Source organism: Melospiza georgiana, chromosome 6 (genome assembly GCF_028018845.1).
Source record: "Melospiza georgiana isolate bMelGeo1 chromosome 6, bMelGeo1.pri, whole genome shotgun sequence".
Classification (NCBI taxonomy): domain Eukaryota; kingdom Metazoa; phylum Chordata; class Aves; order Passeriformes; family Passerellidae; genus Melospiza; species Melospiza georgiana.
In genome coordinates this window covers 5,851,777-5,873,448 of record NC_080435.1, presented here as the reverse complement: position 1 = coordinate 5,873,448, position 21,672 = coordinate 5,851,777, and the positions used below count along the sequence as shown (strand labels likewise).

The 21,672-nt window shown below is 39.9% G+C and overlaps 1 protein-coding gene across 1 annotated transcript; it reads left to right on the top strand.

Moving 5' to 3' along the window:
• The first annotated feature begins 800 nt into the window (after nucleotides 1–800).
• Nucleotides 801–20,796, top strand: CHP1 (calcineurin like EF-hand protein 1). Its single transcript, XM_058026984.1, has 7 exons — nucleotides 801–1,031; nucleotides 7,231–7,303; nucleotides 14,172–14,252; nucleotides 15,442–15,569; nucleotides 16,460–16,521; nucleotides 17,461–17,583; nucleotides 18,884–20,796. Exons 1-7 carry the CDS (start codon nucleotides 965–967, stop codon nucleotides 18,935–18,937), a joined length of 588 nt encoding a protein of 195 aa, XP_057882967.1. The 5' UTR covers nucleotides 801–964; the 3' UTR covers nucleotides 18,938–20,796.
• The last annotated feature ends 876 nt before the right edge of the window (nucleotides 20,797–21,672 follow it).

The window sequence follows — 21,672 nt, the reverse complement described above, 5'->3', positions numbered from 1 at the left end:
GGGGGTCCTGGTGGGCAACAAGCCATGGGCCAGCCGTGCCCTTGTGGCCAAGAAGGCCAATGGTGTCCTGTGCTCCAGGAAGAGCACGGCCAGCAGCTCGAGGGGCTTGATTTTGCTCCTCTACTCAGCCCTGGTGAGACTGTATCAGAAGTGGTGTGTTCAGTTCTTGGTTCCTCAGTACAAGGGAGATGTGGAGCTTCTGGAGCAACCAGCGGAGTGCAATAAGGATGAATGGTCAGCTGGAGGATAGGCTGAGGGAGTGGGCTGTTTGGCCTCGAGAACAGATGATTGAGTGTGGACTTCTTCGATGTCTATCAGTATCTGAAGGAAGGTGTCAGAGGATGGAGCCAGGCTAAGCAAGAGGACAAGAGGCAATGGGCAGAAAGGGATGCACAGATGTTCCACCTGAACATGAGGAAAACTCTCTTGTGCGGGTGACCATGCACTGGAGCAGGTGCCCAGAGAGGTTGTGGAGCCTCCCTCACATGGGATCCTGTGCCAAGTGCTGCTTGAGCAGGGAGCTTGGACCAGTTGACCCATTGCAGTCCCTTCCAACCTCCCCCGTTCCGTGATTCTGCGATTTGCAAAACAAAGCAAGACCGCAGGACCGGGAGCCACTATCAACTTGGGAAAGAAAGAACAACGCAGCGACTTCAGCCGGCCGCTCTCTCGCTGCGCACAGGAGCTTCCCACACGCCTGCGCGCGGGATCCGGGGGCGGCTGCCGGGCTGTGAGGGGCGGGCGGCGGCGGGCGGGGCCGGGCCGGGCCGGGCCGGGCTGGGCTGGGCGGAGGCGGCGGGCGGGGCTGCGGCAGTCGGTGCGCGCTCGCCTTCCGCCTCAGAGCAGGGGGCGGCCGCGGTCGGGCCTGTGCCGGGGCGGCTGTGGCACCGCCGTCGCCGCTCTTCGGCTGCGTAACTCTTCCCCCGGCCCCTCCCTTCCCTTCTCCTCGGGCCCAGCGGCGGCGATGGGGTCCCGGGCGTCCACTCTGCTGCGGGACGAGGAGATCGAGGAGATCAAGAAGGAGACGGGCTGTGAGTGCGGGGGCCTGAGTGCGGCGGGGCGGGGCGGGGCGGGCAGTACGCGGGCTCGGCGGCCGGAGCGGGGCCGCTCGCAGTCCCTGGGGCCGGGCAGGCCGTGCCCGGCGCGGCCGCGGCGTTCGCGTCGGGGCAGTGCCCGGTCCCAGGCAGCGCAGCCCCCGGGGCCGGTATGTGTGGCAGGCCCGCGGAAACCTGGGAAGCGCCTCTCGGTTCCCCCCCGCCGCTGCCGGTAGCAGCAGCAGCGAGATCCCAGCGGGATAGAAGGGAAACGGTGCTCTTGGTGTGTGCAGTATTGTATTCGGTCAGAGCTAACTCCTTGGGTTTTGAAGAGTTGTCTGTATCGATGCCTGGTGCTGGAGTGTCTCTCAGTTTTTAACTCAGAGAAACTGTCGTTGAATAGTAATTTTTTTTTTCCCCAAGTGTTATTTGTTTTATGGGCCAATGCAAAAGTTGCCGTAAGGGTATTCAGAATGAATGCTGAGTGGCATTTAAATCCTAAAGGAAGTAATGTAACTCACGAGAGGTAAGTGTTATTAACTAAAAAGAAGTGAAATTCCTGTACTAGTCAGCAACTGGGGGAGCATTATATAAGCTGGACTCTAATATTTAGATACTTTACCCTACAGTATTTGATCGAGTTGTACTGCACAAACATAAAGTACCTTAGAGAAGGTGAAACTCCAGTGTTGTTAATTTGCCTGGTAGAATGATTGCCTGAGAGTTCCAGCAAATGATAATAAATGATTTAGTTCCACTAAATGATAATAAATGCAAGATGCCTTCCTAACTATCTGGGGAGCAGAGGTCATAACATCATAGGTATCGCTTTGCTGTTTGTTCCCCAGGAAACTTCTCAGGTTAACATGCTGTGCCCAGCTTTTCCAATTTTTCTTCTGAATGTATGTTCTGATCTGTTCTTGCTACTTGAAAATGCTTTCTTCAGTTTTCTTTCCAATATAAATGGTATGATATATTCTTCTTAAGTGTCAGTTTATTTGTGTCAGGAAAATGCGTGTCTACAGGAGAGGAGTAGAAGATTAAGAGAGCACTGGAGCCAGTGTAGTGGCAGGCTGAGTGAGTTAACATAGTTTCCATGATCCTTTTTCCATCTGTCATGAAAACCTTCTACAGGAAAGCTGTGATAAACAAGTAGAAATGTCAAAGTCTGCTTATCCAGCAATAACTTGCTGTGGCTTTTTTCTTTTTAATCACAAAGATCATGGAGTAAAGGTAGCCTCCTCTCATTTATAAAGATGCTTCAAAATCCAAACCCCAAATATGGAATATTTTTCAGGAAGGTTTTACATTTTTCCTCATGCTGCTACTTGATTTATTGTCTGTGGTGTTTTATTCCTTAAAGTTTACTTACGTGATAGTTAAATAAATACCATTTAGATGGCTATATAGGCATTGTAAGCAATAAATCCACTTGACTCTAGCTAGCCTCTAAATGTTCTTCTTGTATCATCAGAGGGTGATCAAAGTTATGACTGGTGGGTTTCAGCTTTGTGACCTGATGTCCATTCATTTCCCGATGTTTTCATCTAGTAAGTTTTATAATTAATGCCACTTTGCTAACCAGCCATTGCTAATCTCTGACTCATGCTTGCCTGTAAGTCATCAAAGTGTGTCTCATTGATGTTATCAATCATTTTCTTCTTCTCCCCAGTCTGTAAGTGCAGTTTAGGAATGTGATTTTTCTCTGCTTTTTCTACTTCTCTAGGTAGATGGAAAATTCCACCAAGATGTTAGCACTGTGTTACACTTCATATAGGTGAAAATATTCATACAAGGTAGGGAAAAAACCCAAAGAAACACTAGTTAACTGGGTCAAAGTTCACAGGCAGAATGCTCAGGTAGTGTTACTGAATAGACTGCTGTGGTCTGTTGGAAACTTGATGCTGCTGGTGCTTTAGCTACTGAAGAGTTTGAGAAAGGGACTTTGTAGACATGAAAAAGTCTGGCAGCATTACAAGTCCATCTTGAACTGGTGGTCTGATAAGTGCTCCCAAAGATTTCTTTTTGGCCTCTTTACTGTGAAATGTGTTTCCTGCAGTTCATCTGGGGTAGGTGGGCAGTACTGAGTAGAACACAACCAATTTGATTGAATTCAACTCTGGAATTATATAACTTCTGCTCAATTTCATGTAGCACAAAGCTGAATAGCTAATGACACTGACATCAGTGAGAAACTGTATGTTAATGTTCAGCAGAACAGATAAAGAACGTGTCTTTTAGGGCACTAGAGGCATAGTCTTTCCAAAAACTAAGCAATGACACAATCTCTTGAATGAAATTTGCTTGGGTTAAAATTCTTCTCTTTTTTGTGGTAGTGAAGAGCAGTTTGTAGGGTAAGTTCAGAGACATGTACAGAGGTAATGCATGAGGTTCTCAGCAGCAGGTGCAAAGCCTGAAGTTGACAGTCCTAAATCTCACATGGTGTTGTCTGGAAAGTGTTTGCTTTGCATATAAACATTTTGAGATTTGAGCAGGAAAACACCTTGAAGTCATCCTAATTGCTTTGATATTTCAGTAACAACTATAAAAAAAAAAACAGATGAGAGATCCAAGATGTTGCTTGTCTGCATTCTGTTGCAAGCTTTTGGAAAGCTGTTGGAATGTAACAGTATTCAAACTATTTGGTTCACACCCTTTGTTTCCATGCTTTGAAGCACTCTGCCTAAGGATTAATAATAAATTAATGCTCATACCTGAATTTGGGAGGAAAAAATGTTTGCATGGTAGCAGATAATAGATTTTTCTGATGAATATTTATATATTTTATATATATATTTTATATATATATATATATATATATTCTGATTAATATTTATATTATATATATATATATTTATATGAGTTTATGCTATTGTTGTAGACAAGAATATGTAATTGCTAAAAACTTTACAGTGATTTAACATAAGTAAAATAGAGAGAGCAAATCCTAATTTAGAGGTCTTGATCCTAAATTTTTAGGAGGATCTTAGTGGAGTAGCAGTATAAAATGGTGCTTCAGCTAATTTTAAGCTTTAACCGTAGATTTTCAGTCATAACTTTAGAAGCAGTCATAAATTTCAGATCTTAACTCTCCTAGTTATTCAGGAGAATCTTTACTTTGCTTACAAATGCACTGAAAAACGTCCAGTGACACAGCTTTTGTGAGGGATGAGAGCCAAAAGGAAATTACGACAGAATACAGGGGTGAACCTGAATCATCCTCCTTTTGCTCAGAGCTGTGACATGCTTTTTGTCTGGTGTGACGTTAATGAAAATATCACTTCTCCTGTCAACAGCTACAGACTATTTCTCACATACTAGCTGTTCCAGCGATGTTCCAAAAATGGAGATGCTGACATCAGTTTGGGAATGATGGCTGAGTAGAATTCTCATCACCTTCTTTGTTTTCAGGGAGGAGTGGGAGTATGGGACTTCTAATAGATCTAACTCCAGCCTTCTTTTTTTCACCATCAGTTGTTGTTGTGGTATCTAAAACATTAAATCAGAAATGCGGAAGGTTGAAGTCTTTAGAGTACTGCTACTTGTTTTCTCTGTGTGTGTTGCTTAACTTGGAAGTGAGCAAGCTGCCCAGTCTTATCGTAGAGAAGTTGCCTGAGGTGAAACTGAGCAAATTGCCCAATCCTATGCAAAGAATGCAAGTCGCTGAGGAGACAAGAAGGCTGGGGGGGGGATGTGTTTGAAAACCCAGTTGCTGGCAGGTCACGCTAAAGGACAGAACTGTTGAACCAAAAACAAATAGCCTCGAGAAAGAAAGAACAAACCTGAAAAGAAACCTGCCTCACTTGTCACAGATCAAACAACTACTGTGCAACTTCTTCCCAAATAAGTTTGAGCAAGTAAGAGAAGCATTGTGCATGTCCTGGTGAAGGCTTTTTAAACTATTTAATCTGAGAATTACAGTAAGTCCTAGTTTAACATTGTAGACAATCACACCTTTAGTGAATACACATTAACATTCAATTCAGTCTTATTTCATGTATTTATTAAATTTATCAGAAGAGACTGAAAAGCCAAGATCTCCTGTAGGGCCTTGTGGTTTAATCTCAGCTGATAACTAAGTACCACACAGATGCTTCCTTACTCCCTGTCAGGGTCGGGGTAGAAGCTCAGGGAGAGGGGAGGTAAAACCCATGCGTTGAGATAAAAAGTTTAATAATTGAAATAAAGTAAAATATAATAATAATTTTTAAAGTGTCAATAATAACAATGAAAATACTAATTGTAATGAATGAGAAATAAAATCAGAGAAAGACAAATGAAGCACAGTACAAGTACTGTACACAGTAGAGTACTGCTCACCTCCTGTTGACAATGCCCAGCCTGTCCCCAGACTGCAGTTGGCCCCTCCTGGCCAATTCCCTCCGGAACTGTATACACCAGAAATGATGTTCTGTGGTACAGAAGATCCCTCTGACCAGTTAGATCAGCTGTGCTCCCTCTCAGCTTTTTGTTTACCTCCTCACTGGCAGGGCCTGGGAAGCTGAGAAGCCCTTGGCTTAGGGAAGCTCTACCTAGCAGCAGCCAAAACAGCAGTGTGTTGTCACCGTTACTCTCCTATGAAATCCAGAAACCACAGCACTGTACCAGTTACTAAGAAGAAAATGAACTTTGTCCCAGCTGAAACCAGGACGAGTGTTCTTTCAGTGTTAAAGAAATTGCTATTCTATAGAGGTTTATCCCATTCACATCACAGACTAAAGATCTAGTTGTCTGATGTCTTGGGTTGTCTAGTACCTTGGCAATGTTGACACAGTTATGCTGAATTTAATATTGCCTTTGTAATTTATGTTTCAAAGTGCAGATTTAAAGTCTGCAATAACTTTCTGCTTGCTTTGTAGCTCAACTCCTTCTCAAATTTCTTTAGAAATAGGCTTTTTAATTTTTAATTCCATGTCCCAGAACCTGGAAATTAATTTTCTGGGCAATTGGCTCCCAGGTTGGGTGCAAAGGGTTTCAGTGAATGGGGTAACATCAGGCTGGTGACCAGTCACTAGTAGGGTTCTGCAGGGCTCCATTTCAGGGCTGGTGTGTTCTCCTCAACATCTTTGATGTTAATGAGATGTTCTCCTTAACATCTTTGTGACCAACTAGGATGCAGGACTGGAAGGCATACTAAGTGAGTTTGCCAGTGTCACTAAGTTGGGAGGAGCTGTTGACTCCCTGGAAGGCAGAGAGATCTTAACAGAGGGCTGGGCACCAAAGTATTGCTGGTTGAATGCACGATCTAAAAAATACTATTAAATTTAATGATAAATCTATCTTTGGCTCCAAGTTCTGGAACAAAACCTTCCTCATCTCTGCTCTCTGGTGAGCAGTCATAGGACCAGAAGGAAAAGCATGAAGCTGTGACAGGGAAGGTTTAGGCTGGATATTAGGACAAAGTTCTTCACCCAGAGAGTGAATGGGTACTGGAACAGGCTCCCCAGGGAAGGGGTCACAGCACCAGCCTGACAGAGTTCCTTAAATGTTTGGACAATGTTCTCAGGCACATGAGGATGGTGCTGTGCAGGGTCAGGAGCTGCACTCCTATGATCCTTCTGGGTCCTTTCCAAGTCAGGTTATTCTCTTATTCTGTGAACCCCAAAATGTTCAGATTTCAGCAGTCCTGTAAAGGAAGAAAAGTAAAGTAAAAATTAAAGCCTTTCTGACCACTTGCCAGATGCAGAGAAACTGAGCTCACTTTCTGTCTTTAGGTGGAAAACAGACAATGGGAGTAGAGATAAGCAAAAGTGAAGGAAAGATTCTATAGCAGGGGGCTTTAGTGTCACGAGTGATATAGATGTTATCAGTGTAGGCTGTGTTCAGATTATTTCTAGCTGTAAAGGAATTAAAGGAAATAAAGTGGAACTGTGAATCAAATATTTTTTCTTTTTAATTGACATTTACTGAATCAGATAACCAAAATTTGTTAAAGATAAAAAATAGAAATGGATAGAAGATGGAGTTAGATTTTTGAAGAATGAGCTAATTTGTGGATTCTTGAATATTAAGCTGTGATTTATAGCTCATAAAGTCCCTAAATGCTCCTTGCCATGTGCTTTCAATGTAACTGGTTCTATGTGAACTCTTTTTTGAATACAGCTTCTGGCAACAGCTCAGTTCAGTGTAATGAGGTCTTCTCCTATGAGGAATCATTGACATGCTAATTTGTCATCTTCATTCTTTTTTTCTCCAGTCTCCCACAGTCAAATCACCCGCCTGTACAGTCGCTTCACCAGCCTGGACAAAGGAGAAAATGGCACTCTTAGGTGGGTAACTGGGCTGTACTTGCATTGGCACATCTGTACTGGTGGCTTGCTCTTGCAGGATGTCTGCCTGTTTTTCTCATTAGCAAATGACTGAGGCTGTTGTTTTTTCATACCTACTGTCTACATGAAAAGTTTAATTGTTGAGCTGAGGTGCTCTAAGTAACAACTGTCTGTACTGTTGTGTTGAAGGTTTGTAGTAGTTAATAGAGAGTTCAGATTTGCTATTCAGAGTCTTATAAAAATGTTCAGAATTGTGAAACAACACTTCTAGATTGTTATTTCTTGCCTTTCTTTATATGTTGCTTCTACTATTTAATACAGGAATGGTTCTGTTGTGTCATCTTTATCCTGGCTTTCATAAGAAAAAAGGTCTATACTTACTTGTCTCTGATATCCAGTGTCTTAAAACACTACTTGGATCTGCAATCCATTTAATATATTTAATTTTGTACCTCCTGTTGAACACCCATATCTATTAGTATGCTTAAAAATAAAAAAGAGCTGGAACCAAGTCATTGTGACTAAACATTCTATTATTTAAAGTGGTAGTGCAGAATATTCTAAGATCTTTAATGTTTGTTTCCTATCTGCAATTCGAAAGCTACAGAAGTAAACTGGTTTCTAACAGCTTAGTCATTAATTAAATAAAGATGAGTCTTTAACTTTATCTGCAAAATATTTTTCATTTTGATGGACCAAGTCTGCTAGAAAATAGTATTCCCAACCAAAAGGTAAACTCTGGTGAGATGATGGCCTGTTAAAATATACCCCTGCCTGCTGTCATTCTGTAGCCTTTCCTGCTCTCATGGATTTTGTTTCCCATTCACCTTGTAGCCACAGTGGCACAGGAAAGATGGAGAAGAATGCAGGAGAGAGTAGGGAGGAGAAAGGCACATCGTTGTAGCATAACATGAGATCTGGCTCTTACAGAGTTAATTTCTTTCATAGCAGCTCTATCCCAGTCAAATTCAGTGATTCAGGCATCACCTGAGGTTTTGTTTGTGATCTTGTAAAATATGACTGCAGGATGCACTATAAACGCAGAAAAGCTATAGGCCTGCCTTTAAACCAACCTAACTGTAATGCTGGAATCACCTCTCAAAAGGTCAAAGTGGCAAGTTGTAAGATATGTGATCTTTGGCAGCACTTTGGGCTTACTGCAGTTTCCTTTCCTGAGGGAAATGCGCAGTTCCTGCTGGTGCCACGAATTGCTGACTTCTCAGCACTCACGTACGTGGAGGTGGAATTGTATGGTAAACAGGACTACAGAGTGATTGTTTTGGGTTGAAAATACTCTCCTTCCCTTTTTGCCTTTTGTAGGTTTTGAGGCTGATTGACTCCAGTGCTTTGGACTGTGGCTGTACTGTAAATTTCTAGACTTGCATAGCTGAAGGGACTAAATGGATTGTGCACATAAAAAATTGGCTTGGGATGGGATATGCAGGAACTTCCAAAAGCCCACTCTGACCCTTAAACCAATACATTATATAAATAGTAGCATTGGCAATTCTGATGTAGAGATCAACTGATGAGATTGTGGATAAGGTTAATACTCCTTATGTTTAAAATTATTTGGAAAAGAACATTAACTGCCTTTTCAAACTTTCTATGTGAATTGAATATTCATTGATGAATAAAGGTGATGGCTACTGAATTAGTCTAGCCCAATTTGAGCCTAGGACATGCTCTTCCTCATCTCTTGCATGTTCTCCTCCAACACTAAATTCACTTACTGAATCTCTAAGGTTTGTGTAAATGTCAAAGTGATTGTACTCAGTTTATGTAAGAGGAGTAATTGATTAAATATGCTATGAATGTCTGTTGCACAATGCTTAGTTTCACAGTATAATGCATCAGGAGGAGGCAGACTTCCATTGTTGACAATCATGCAGTACTTAGGAGAGGAAGTGGAGGTTGTTTGGAAAATCCTAGCAACCGTGCCTGTTATGATCCCTTGACTTGCAGTCTTGCCCCCTAAGCACAGCCCACTCTCAAACGTGTCTGACTTAAGAGTGGCATTCAAATTTTGAAACTTGTTCTGGTACCCTCAAAATGCAGTTTTGTAAGTTTAAGTAATGGAAAACTACTTCCTGAAAAATAGATTGAGGAGAGAGCAAGAACTACAGCTTGGAAGGTCATAGATGTTGGTTTCTGAGATACAGATCAAAGAGAACTTGATGCTTTAAGACAAGTAAAAAGTTACCACTTGCTTACTACCACCAAACAGTTTAGAGGGTATGTCTTCTGTTTGTTTCCTGTGAGCAAGATTTATTGTTTCCGTAAGGATGACTTGCACCTTTGACTTACAAATCAAACGTGATAAAATCACTCATGTGACCATGATTAGGAAAAGAAATGTCAGTCAGTTCTTTATGGCATGAAATAAATCTTTAAATGTGTACCACACTTCTGAAGAAGGGCAAAGTAAAGAGCACTTTGTACAGAAAATCTGGTAGATGATGATTAATCTTGGTAGTTCTGGAACTATAATCAAAAGCAGAAATCTTTCACAGCCAGATATTTCTATCCAGTGTACCTATGTGCAATTTCAAGGTACTTTGTTTTTAAAGAGTTACAGAAATGAAATATTAGAGATGGTTATTGATAAAGACAAAGCTTGGTCTTCAAAAAGTTTTTGGTTTTTGCTTCTTTTTTTCCCCTCTCACATATTTATTCTCTAAGTGACTACAGCCATTTTTACCTGTAAAGATAAAAATATCAGGTTTACCTTCACCTTTCTTTAAAAGAGTAGAAAAATTTTGTAATTTTCCTTAGCTTCACTTTTTCTAAACAAAATGAATTTTTCTAAACAAAACCATGTTGAAAAAGACAAGACAAAACTGTTCTTGAAAATTCTTTTGTCACCTTTGATTTAAATGTTGTGACATGCTGAGTTGTCAAAACAAAAGATTGATACCCTTGGTTGTCCATAGCTACATCTAAATTGTGAAAGCTGGAATATACTTGTTCTGTTTACATCCTAACTGTAGCTCAGGAGGAAAAGAGTGCATGTTTTCTTACTTACATGCTGATTTCCAAATGGGGAAATAGTATAGCATGAACAGGGCAAGGATGTGATTGCTCAGTGAGTGTCCCTGTTGGGCTGGTACTGCAGTGTACACCACACAAGAATACCTTTGTTCCAAAGCTTATCAACTAGTAAGTAGCTCTAGACAGACATACATAGAGCTGTAAAAGGAGGTTCTTATGTACACTGCAATCTTTGCCTGTAACTTTTGTATGGAACCTCCCACTTAGCAGTAGTTTCTGGGGCACTGAGGAAAAGACAGGTTAAGCACTGGAGAAGGGGTTTTTACTGTACAGTAATTGGTGCAGCCTGGTTAAGCATAGAAGAAGGCAGGATCTGAAAGCTGGTAGCTACAGAGAATAGACACACTGAGCTGTTTATACATTCTTGTGTTTATGAAGGCTGTTCACACATGTCTTCTGGAGAACTTCAGAAAGCCTGTGATCCTGAGAGAAGGGTAACATGAGCCAGCCAGGCCATCTGTCAGTCTTTGTCAGCTGACTGAACCATCTGGGTCTGGAAAGATGTCAGGCTTGGTCTTATTAGTTAAAAGAGATACTTCAAGATTGCAAAACATAAAAGCTAGCTCTATGAATGTGGAATTCTTTACTTTTGCTCAAGAAAATGCAAAGCATTTTTAGCTTTATCTAAAATAGAAAAGACAGGAAGGATATGGGTTTGGATTGGAAAAGACAGGGTACAGGAATAGTCTATGCTTGTATCTTCAACCACACTTTATGCATGCTGCCTTTTTTCTTCCCTTCCTTATTGCTCATCTAATTATCACCATTTGACATACTCCTTGGCCTTAGGTTTATGAACCAATTAGTGCTGTGATAGTTAAGCAGCGTTTGCGTAGAGCATGCGTAAGGATGGAGTTAGATGAGATGGATGACACAATCCTGCAGGGTGGGGATATTGGTATTCTTTCCCCATAACATCTCCAGGCTTCCAGCACCTCATTGTCAGCTGTGGTGCTCTTAGGCTTTTTTTGAAGTTTTTCAACTGCCTCAAGTTGTGAATTCAACAGAAAGCTAATTGGAGAGGGGGAAGGTAGGGAGTTTTTTGTAGGGGATACATTAGACCATCAAAAGGTTAGATGAATGCAAAGGGAATGGAGCAATGGAACCTCTTCAGCAGCCAGCTCTTAAATATTTTTTACTAACTTGCATAATATGCCTTACTGCTTTTAGTTATTTCCCTTCTTCAAGTCATTTCTTGTTACCTATATAGTCTGGGCATCTTTCCTTTCCTCTGCCACTTCTGATGCTCATATATATGGGAGTTTTTTCCTTTTCATTATTTTACTTTCCCTCAGCTCTAGATACTCCTCCTCATCCCTGTCACCCTGAACAAATAGAACAGCGTTTTGCTAACATCTAGAAGTAACAGGAGAATGAACAACCAGAAACAGAAGGAAAAAAAGGGTCTTGTAGGCTTTTTGCAGTCTTTAGGATCATTCAGAACTACCTTTACAGTAGGGATCTGCTCTGTGCCTTGGAGGGAATACTCATGCTTAGGAACACTTGTCCTGCTTAGACTCTAGAAATTCTTAACTGCAAATGACATCTAATTGTGAATACACTGGCGTATGTATTAAATTGTTGGCCTGCATAATGTCCACATGCAATTTAAGGTGGCTTTGCCTGTTGCATTTAAGCAAAGATTTCATAAGAGCCAGGTTCATGTAAAGATACCTTAGAAGAGCCTTGTTGCCCATGAACACATAAGTAGTAGAGGGTATTAAATTTCATGTAAGTGCCAGCTTCAGCCAGGTGAAGTTGGTCCCTAATGAATGCAGGAGAGCTTAGCTTTATAAAGTGGAGAATAACTTGCCTCACATTCATTTGCTTTTATGGTTGTTGCAGCTATTTCAGTTATAACACTCACTCAGTAATGTGCTCTTAATAAGCAAAAGTGCTCTGCTGCAACCCCGATAATGACAGGACAAATAGATTTGAAACCAGGGAATTATTTGTGGTTAATTGTTAATCTCCTGTTAGAAAACAGAATCACTGGAGGCTGAACACTAAAATGTCATTATATGCAAGTAAAAATTTCTGAAGTATTAGGATTTTGGTCTACATGGGAGAGAAAGCAGCTGCTGCTTTTAGGTTATAAAGTTAGCATTGACATTGAAGTTCTGCTGTTAAAATCCTGTTATTAGGACATAGGCTTTCCACATCACTGCATCTCCTGCTTAAATCACTAATGCATACTTTGCCCTTCAGCAATAGCTTAAAATGTTGCAGTCCTGAAGGGTCCGGTAACAAGTTGATCATGTTAAACAGATGTTAACTTTGCCTATTAAAAATAACACAGGACCTGGTCAGAGAAGTTTGCTGGGATAACTTAAAAATATGGTCAGGTCACTCTGTTAGAAGGTCAGACAGTTTAACCAGAAGCACTGTAATTAGGATTCTTAACAGTGCTGTGGTGGTGACTGGGTGCAAAAAGTGCTTTAGAATACATTTAAAACTAGAACATCTTGCTTCTCTGCCTTTCCCAAGCTAGACTGGTGATAAGGTCAGCCAGTTTCTTTTTTACCCTTTAATATCACAGCAATATAAAAGGCTTTTATATTTAAATAATCTCAAAATTTGTTTGTGTTTACTTTACTTAGCCAAGTTTTTGGTTTAATGATGTCATGAGTCAGACCTTGCCAGTTTAGTTAGTGAACATAGTTTTGAGAAGTAACAAACATTCAGTAATCAAGACTTTGAGACTTTGACCCCAATTTCAAAACCAGCAAGAATGCATTTGACTTGAAGGGAACTGCCAATATTTCTGGAGATTGGGCAGGAAATGTCAAGTTACAGATCCAGACAGAACAGGGTGGGAATTTCTTACAGTTTAACCCCCTTGCTGTTTGCAATTTAGAATCTAGATGATTAGGAAGTGCATCTTGAACTAACTGATGAGTTGCTGTGTTCTGTTGTAAGGAAAAACAAACCAAGCAAACCTGTTCACTAAGATACATTTGGTGTGTTTGCCTTGGTCACACCAAGATTACCCACTCTGCTGTCACTGACAGTCTGTCAGGTTGAAAGAAAAGAGAAAATCCTAGTGCAATTCTAATAGGAGAATGAAGCCTGTGTTCATGTCATACTGTTCTAAAATGTGTATGCAGTACAGCTCACGATGTCTTTCAGATCAGGAGAATAATAGTGTAAGCATAGCTGTGTTTATATTGTGCTGTGTACAAATAATCATGACCAGAAAATAGAATGGCTGGCAAGAGCAGTGAGTACTTGCCTGTACTGGTGAAATTATATCTGGTGTACAGGTACCTGCAAAAGTGTAACATTGCCAGTTTAAAATAGGAATACTGCTTGCTTGAAGCGAAAATAATCTGAAATTTGGTATTTATAATAAGATACAGATTTATTGCATAAACAAACAAAAAATATCTATCAGAACATGGTAATGACCTGCAGTATGCTTAGAGAAGTGTGGTATTCTTCCAGAATCTGAAATAAGGCAGTCTAGAAAAGTCATGACAACTCATATGATTAAGCACCAAAATAATTATTTTAAAACTCCAATGAATATTTTCATTGAGCCAGAATTTCTTTCAAAACAACTTCAGAAGCTTTCCTTTTCCTATATTGCAAACTAGTTGGCATCATTACAGTAAAGTTTCTATAGGTTTGGCATTGTCTTTTGTTTTATTTTGCCATTAGTCATAAAGAAAACATGATTTAAAAAGTTGCATTTTCAAAATCACCAAATGTCTTGCTGCAGAAATAGGATTCCACTGATGTTTTACTGTAAATTGTTTTTAAGCAACTTCTCTGACTTCGGCTTTATGCTGACTGGTTGTGTTCTTGCTTTCCTTAGCCGTGAAGATTTCCAGAGGATTCCAGAGCTTGCCATCAATCCACTCGGAGACAGAATTATCAATGCCTTCTTTCCAGAAGGGTGAGTTTCAACAAACTGAATTTATGAGCAGGCACAAAATTTGTGGCTTGTCAGAAGTTTTCATAGAAGTGAAATGCTGATAGTTAAAGCACAGAATTTGGATTGACTAATACCTGAATACTTCAAACTTGCCATGCAGTGTGTGTGGGTACATAATTTCCTCAGCATATTTTAATTCTCTTAATGAGAAATACTTTACGACTTTACAAGACTTTTTTGGGCTTTATTTATTGACAAGCTCAGGCTCCTGTCACAGTTTTCCACTCTTCTTCTTAAACTACTGAACACTTTATGAAGAAATTGCTGGCTGTGTATAGAATTTGGTTCTTAAAGAATTTTGTATCAACACTATTCCGTGCATTACAATCAACTAATTTGGTCTTACTGTATCTGATATAGTAAGTGTACCATTGCTATTACATTGTCTTTTTTGGTAGGTTGATTTTAGGTTTTTATTACATTTAAGACATAGATTGTGACACTTCTAACACAAATCCAAAGAGATGATCAAATTTTCAATATTGTCTCTCTTCATTATGCCTCTCTGGATTGTCCTGTGGAATCTCTTGAACACAGTTGCTATTACTGATTGATGAAGGTTGGATTGTCTGATCAAGTCATAATAACAGCTAAAACGAGGCAGGGTTTACTGAACAGAAACAAGGCATCCTGGGAAGTACTTACATGGCTGGTTCCCACAGAAACTAGAGAACTCTGTCAGAGAGCACTGAGCAATGACAGCCCCACAGGCAGGGGCCAAGGGTGACAGCAAAGTTGGAAGGGCTGCTGTACTTGCTGAAGAAGGGCACACACCTGAACACAAAAAGCAGAGCAGGCCCAGTGACTGCAGTCAGGTCGGCCAGTCTGACAGAGCTGAAACTGTATCAAGTCAATCCAGATCAACAAGATAGCTCAGGTATGGTTAAGGGTGAGGGCTTCAGCTCAAATAGACTTTGCAGATCAGGGAAGGAGAGCCCTCCCTAAGATTTCTCACAGCTTCTGGTTTTTTACACGTCATACTTTGTAACAGCACAATCCCAGCGTGTAACAGCATAGGCAGCCAAACCCTGGGGAGGTGAGAATGAGAGTTCACATGGTCTTGGTGCTTCGGATATTAATAGTCTTCCTCACTGAAATGAAGAGCTTGTACAAGGTATGCCAAAAACTGACCTGCTGAATTCTTACACAGAGAGGACCAGGTGAATTTCCGTGGATTCATGAGGACACTAGCCCACTTCCGACCCATAGAAGATAATGAAAAGAGCAAAGACCAGAATGGACCAGAACCACTGAACAGCAGAAGTAACAAGCTCCACTGTAAGAAATATGAACCTTCCTATAGAATAAATTATTTTTTCATCTTTTTCATTGGGTTGGGGGTTTTTTTCCCCTTTAGGATTGGAGGAAGGGGGCTTGGGGTTTCCCACACAGTTATTTCCTGTGGAATGATCTCTTCTAATGCCTGATCTTTTGAAAAGCTTACTTGGAACCTTATCTGTTCAGAATGTCAACAATTGAGCCATTGTTTTATTAGAATTTGGTGGAATTAGTTGACTCTTGAGTAATATACATACTTTGCAAGATATCTCAGAAGTGTGTTTCAAAATGGTTTGTATCAAAATTATTTCAGATTTAGAAGCCACATCCCATACATGAATGAGCGTTTATGCTTATTTCTCCAGTTCTTCCATATAATTCTGCTTTTTTCCCCCACCTTCAGCTGAGTACTTTCTTAAGTATTGGATATCTGCCTACAGTTTATGAGCAGAATGCTCTTTCTTGCTAATCAAAGTTGGCCACAGTCCTCAGAGCACTTAAAATTTGTCATATCTCATCCAGAATATAGTCAAAGAGAATGAATGATCATATAAAAACGATTGATTCTAAAATTAAAGGTCTGAATGTATCTTAGTGATAATTATTCTTCCATGACTTGAGGTTTTTAGGAAATATCCTGCAAGCAGAGTGCTTGTGAACAAAAAAAATTTCCATTATTGGCAGTAATGCTATTCCTGTGTGTGGTAACAATACTTTATGGAACTGAGGATGAGTTTTATGGTGAATTAAAATTCTAAGCTAATTATCTTAAAATAATTTACAAGTACTTCGTTTTGTTGTTTTTCTTTCAGATACATCTATTATTATGAATATAAATAACATCACTTGAATTTAACTGTTCCTTCTCTTTCTTTCTTTCTTCTCTGTAGTTGCCTTTCGATTATATGATCTAGATAAAGATGACAAAATTTCCAGGGATGAGCTTCTCCAGGTAAATAGCACAGGGCTGCTTTGAATGACTCATTCATGATGATCTCTGTCACTTCATACCCACTTAGAAGAGGGGAGTTGCAACGGTTTTCTCAAAAGAGCTGCTGGAGTAATGTGGTGGCTTTGCTTACCTCTGCCTTAAAGCTTTAAATATAGTATGGGACTTTATTCTTATTTGGTAGGCTAGGCAGATACTTTGCTAGTGACACCTAAACATTCAACAAATATACTAAGCTCCTTAAAAATCACCTTCTGTAACTTTTAAAGGTGCTTCTAAAAGGATTTCCAAAGGACAGTCACTGAGGTGGTTTAGGTTGTTTGCCTGATCCTCTGTGCATCCTCTGTACACAATAACACTTCTTGAAATTGCAGCAAAGGTAGTCAAAGTTCATCAGTTCTGCATACGTATGAAACTAGGCTTGTGCTAGGAGTAATTACACACTACTAATCCTGGGAAGTACACATGGCAATTTGTGGTTCCTGATGTAAGAAAAAGGTTTGCTTTTGACTGGAACTGCCCTCTTCTATCCGCTCAGAAAATGCTTTACTGAATGTGGAGGGTAACGGCACTGGACCATGTACCTTCAAGATTCCTGTAGGCAAACATCTCAAACAGCAGATATTCAATCAAATGCTGGTATGTTTTCTGGGGGAAAAAGTAGAAGCATTGGACAAAATTACTCACTCCTAGTTCCAAAAATTTTCTCTTGCTTCTGCCTTTTCCTGCTGCCTAGTGAAGAAGCGGGATTCTTTGTCAGTGGTGGCTGCAAAAGATACCTGTACTTCCTGAAAGACTTAATGTACAAAGGACAGCAGAAGTCTGGCTAGAAATTAATTCAGTGAAAATCTTGTGTGGTGTTACTTTGACAGTACACATAAAAAGGAAACACTAAGAATACTTCTGTTCCTATGTCAGTGATGGTTATTTTGTATGCTGCAGGTATTACGGATGATGGTTGGTGTAAATATTTCTGATGAACAGCTGGGCAGCATTGCTGACAGGACAATCCAGGAAGCTGATCAAGATGGAGATAGTGCCATCTCCTTTGCAGAATTTGTAAAGGTTTGTAAACTATGTTTTTAATGACTAAGTGAAGCTGCTCAGTAATGAGCAAGTCATTCAGACAAATGCAAATGGGAACAGAGAGGAAGTCATTGAAATAGTTGTGCCTGCATTTGGGAAAAGCCTTCTGCTGGCTTTTTAATTCCTTTATTAGTCATGTTTTGGTTTTTTCAATACTGTCAGGGTGCTAATAATTAGTCCACATGTTTCTTTATACTCTTAAATAAAGCTACAGCCCTGAATATACTGAAGAACTTTCTGTTTTGCAGCTTCTTTCTACACAAGTAACCTGACTACCACAGTTAGAACAGATTAATTCTTCTGCTGTAATAGCACTGATCAGCTTTCATGGGTAGATTTCATCTGCTAGCAACACAACTAATACTGGTATTCAAGTTCCCAGCTCTGGTACTTTGAATTACATGTTGTGACAGTCTAAAATAGGTAATAATAGGAAGCCATTTTAGATAGTTAGTGGAGAAAGTTATCCTGTAGCAGAGCAATTTCAGCTATCTAATGGGATACTATTGACAAGAGGAACTAGACTTATCTTGGAGATGACAAAAAGGCAACAGAAACAAGTTGCAACATGGGAAATCGTGGTTTGCTCTAAGGAAAATGTTTTACAAGGAGGATGGTCATAGCTTCTGAAAGATGTAGAAATTTCTTCCTTGGAGCTACTTAAAGCTTTTAACCAGGACAAAGCCCTGAGCAACCTGATTCAGTCGGCCCTGCTTTAAGTAGGAATTGAGGGATTGGACTGAAAGACTTCCAGAGGTCTCATCAAACATAAATTACTTTGATCTTGGAGCACTGAAGTCTGCTGCCTGAAATAGCCTGGAGCAGAGTAATGTCTTCATGCCTCAGTGTTAATAGCAATTTAGTGAATGAATTTGCCACCCCAGATTTACAATGATCTACATTAGTGGTGCTCTGGTCTTGATTTTGCTCTTCAATGATTGCTCACATCCCTTTCTGTACTCCATTCTCCCTTGTGTTTCCTGGCTGGACATTACCACACAGTCTAGTTTTGGAAATTCAGGCCTTTCTGTGCTGTTGGCAGACTGAAACCACATGAGTTGCATTTTGATTTGCCTTCTTGTGGCTTTGATGGCTAAGTTCCTTCCCTTGGATGGACCTTAGCCCACAATGAGAAACAGCAGTCTCCATCTAGATGAAGGACTGGCATGCTGAGTTGAAGACATCCCACATTCCTGCCCATTCCCTCACTACTAGAATAAGAAACCTTGTAGGAGAGATGTACAGTAACTTAAGTAGCTGTTTCTCAATTTTATTGCAGGTTTTGGAGAAGGTGGATGTAGAGCAGAAAATGAGCATTCGATTCCTTCACTGATGGATGGAGAACCTGTTTCTTTCTACTCCAGCTATGTAATGAATAGAACTTCATTTTCTCCTCAGCACCATACCCCAGAGCATTGCTACTGGTGCATATACAGTACATCTCCAACCCCTCCCTGATTTGTTCTACCAATGTGAACATTCCCTGTGCAACAGGAACGAAGGGAAATGGCTGCCATGCAACTTGGAAAAGGAGCTTTTTTTAATGCTGTCCATCCTGGGTTTTTTGCCCTTTCTCTTGTCTCCTTCTGCACTACCGTTTTAGTAAAAATGTCTCTCCTTAAACACTACTGTTTAATCTACAAACTGATTCTTCTGAGCTCTGAATCTGAGAATAGAGAAACAGAAACATGCCACAGAAGTGCCCTCTGAAACATTTCAGAGACAAGCATCTACTCAAATACTAGGTGCATTGATAATGATTCTCTTTTGCCACATTACAGCTGCCTTTTTTTAAAAAGTATTTTTGCCCCTTTCCCATTTGTTCTTTACATGCAGACTTGTTTCTTCAGTGCTTCTAAGTCTGCCTTTTACTTGAGAACTTCTCAATTTCTATGGCTTCATTGTACAACAAACACAAATGCATGATGATAGCCAAGAGTACTTTAAAGTACTGTGAATAGATTTTGTTCTTTGTGGAATGAATTCACAGGGACAATAGTAGAATCTGTGGTGGGGACACGTTGTGGTATTCTCAAAAGGAATAGGAAATCTGCACTATGTCACTTGAACTGTTCTAGCAGCAGAGGCAGAAACTTGTTTCTTTCCTTTGCATAGCTTGCAGGCTTGACAACTGATGGACCATGAAGTGTCCTCTGCAGATTGTTTTCTTCTAAGAACCCTCCCCTCATCAGGGTGGTTTTGCTTCTGAAAGTGTACAAAATGCAAGAAAACCAGTCGTGCTAAAATCTGGATTTTCTGTAACTGCCTCTGGTAACAGTGTCATGAAACACAAAATTGTGAAACTTGATTTTATAGGGTTTTTCCCCCAATTATAGTGGCCTGAATAATGAGTAATTATTTATATTTTCCAGTATGAAAGTCCTAGTCTGTTATATTTGTGTTGAGGGTGGTAGCTGTATTTAAGAAAGCTCTGGCATAAGAATGCAATTTGGGAAAGATCATATTATCCCAAATATTTCAGAATGTATTTCTATACAAATCTCTTTGCAAGTGTAAGATGATTAATACTATTAATGTAATGCTGATAAATTAAAGAGATCGGAATCCTTGAAGGTTCAATAGTAACAATTTTCTGTGGCTAGATTGACAAATGATCTCGTGTAGTTCAGCTGGAGGATTCCACAATCTGGGAGATACTTCCAATAAAACCAAAAAAATCCTGGGAGCTTGTTTGTTGAAGAATCAGTGTTATAACTGCTTCTCTGTCATGTGTTAACGTTTCTATAAATACTTACCAGTCTCAAAACTACTGTTAAATGTGCATTTCCTTTTTTCTCAGTTCCTTCAATCATCACTTTCATTGAAAAATAACATGCAAGTCTCTGAAGGATTTTTGATTTGTTATAAATAAAGGATTTCAAAAGTCAATATTGCACTTCATAGTTTTGCAGAGTGCAGCACAGTTCCAGAAAGAAATGTAAATTTAAAAGCTCTGTTCTGTATGAGAAATAAACATTATACTTTTATAACCGCCTCATGTAAAATAGGAATGTAACAGTACTAATGAAAAGTAAAAATTGCTTGTAGTTTTTGATTTGCTTAGAAGTAGGTGTTGCTGTCTTCTGACACTATAGTTGTAACCTACAGTTGTGCCTTATTGTCCCAGTGAGACTGGATATTGTATGTATCAATCCATAAATAAACCTTCTACTGTATAAACAAAAATCAAAACCAAACCATCCCCTAGCTCTTCCTGTAGGGCAACCAATTATCCTTTAATTACTGGAAAAGCGAAATACCAGTAAGAATGGTGCTAGCAGCTCTTACAGATCAGTTTCTTATAACTGAGCTTATTTTCAGAGTATTGAACATCCTTTATTCTGGTGGCAGAAACCAGTGCAAAACATGAGTTCCAGAAGAAGGATACACAGACATTTTGTGACATTTGTTTCTACAAGCTCCCGCCTCAGATGTCAGAGATTTTTGCTAATATGCTTGAAGGTGAACACAAACAGTCTAACACATGTACTGCAAAAAATCCCCATAACACAATTGAGCAAAGAATAACCAACCTTCCTACAATAAAAGAAAGATTCTCAACTATCAGAATCTAACTTTGCCATTAGCAGAATAAAGCACATGTAAATAACTATCTTACTCAATATTCTGAAAACTATATATATATATAACATATAATTTAAAAGGTAAGAGGAGTTTTAGAGACCTGAGATCTTAAATTTAACTAAGCTGTACAGATACAAGCAGATTTCCACTAAAGTAGTATTTTTAGCATACTTGGTTGCTTATAAAAGTGTTTTGTCTTGAAAAAGGTCACCTTGAAGGTGAAGGTGTTGGCAGGTCAGAGACAGAGCTACTTAATATTTCATCTTTGTCTTTTGAAAAAGTAGTACAAAGATTTTAAATACAGATGAACCATTCTCCAGTCTACTGAGGGAGAGTCTTATTTTCAAATCTGCAGCCATGAGCTTATATTGAGGCTGGCTGGAGGCTTGACTGCAGAACTCTGTGGTTGCAGCTGCTTACCAGAGTGTTGTGAAGACTGTAGAAAGCAGAATTGGGTTTGATATCTAATCAGTTCTGAAACCT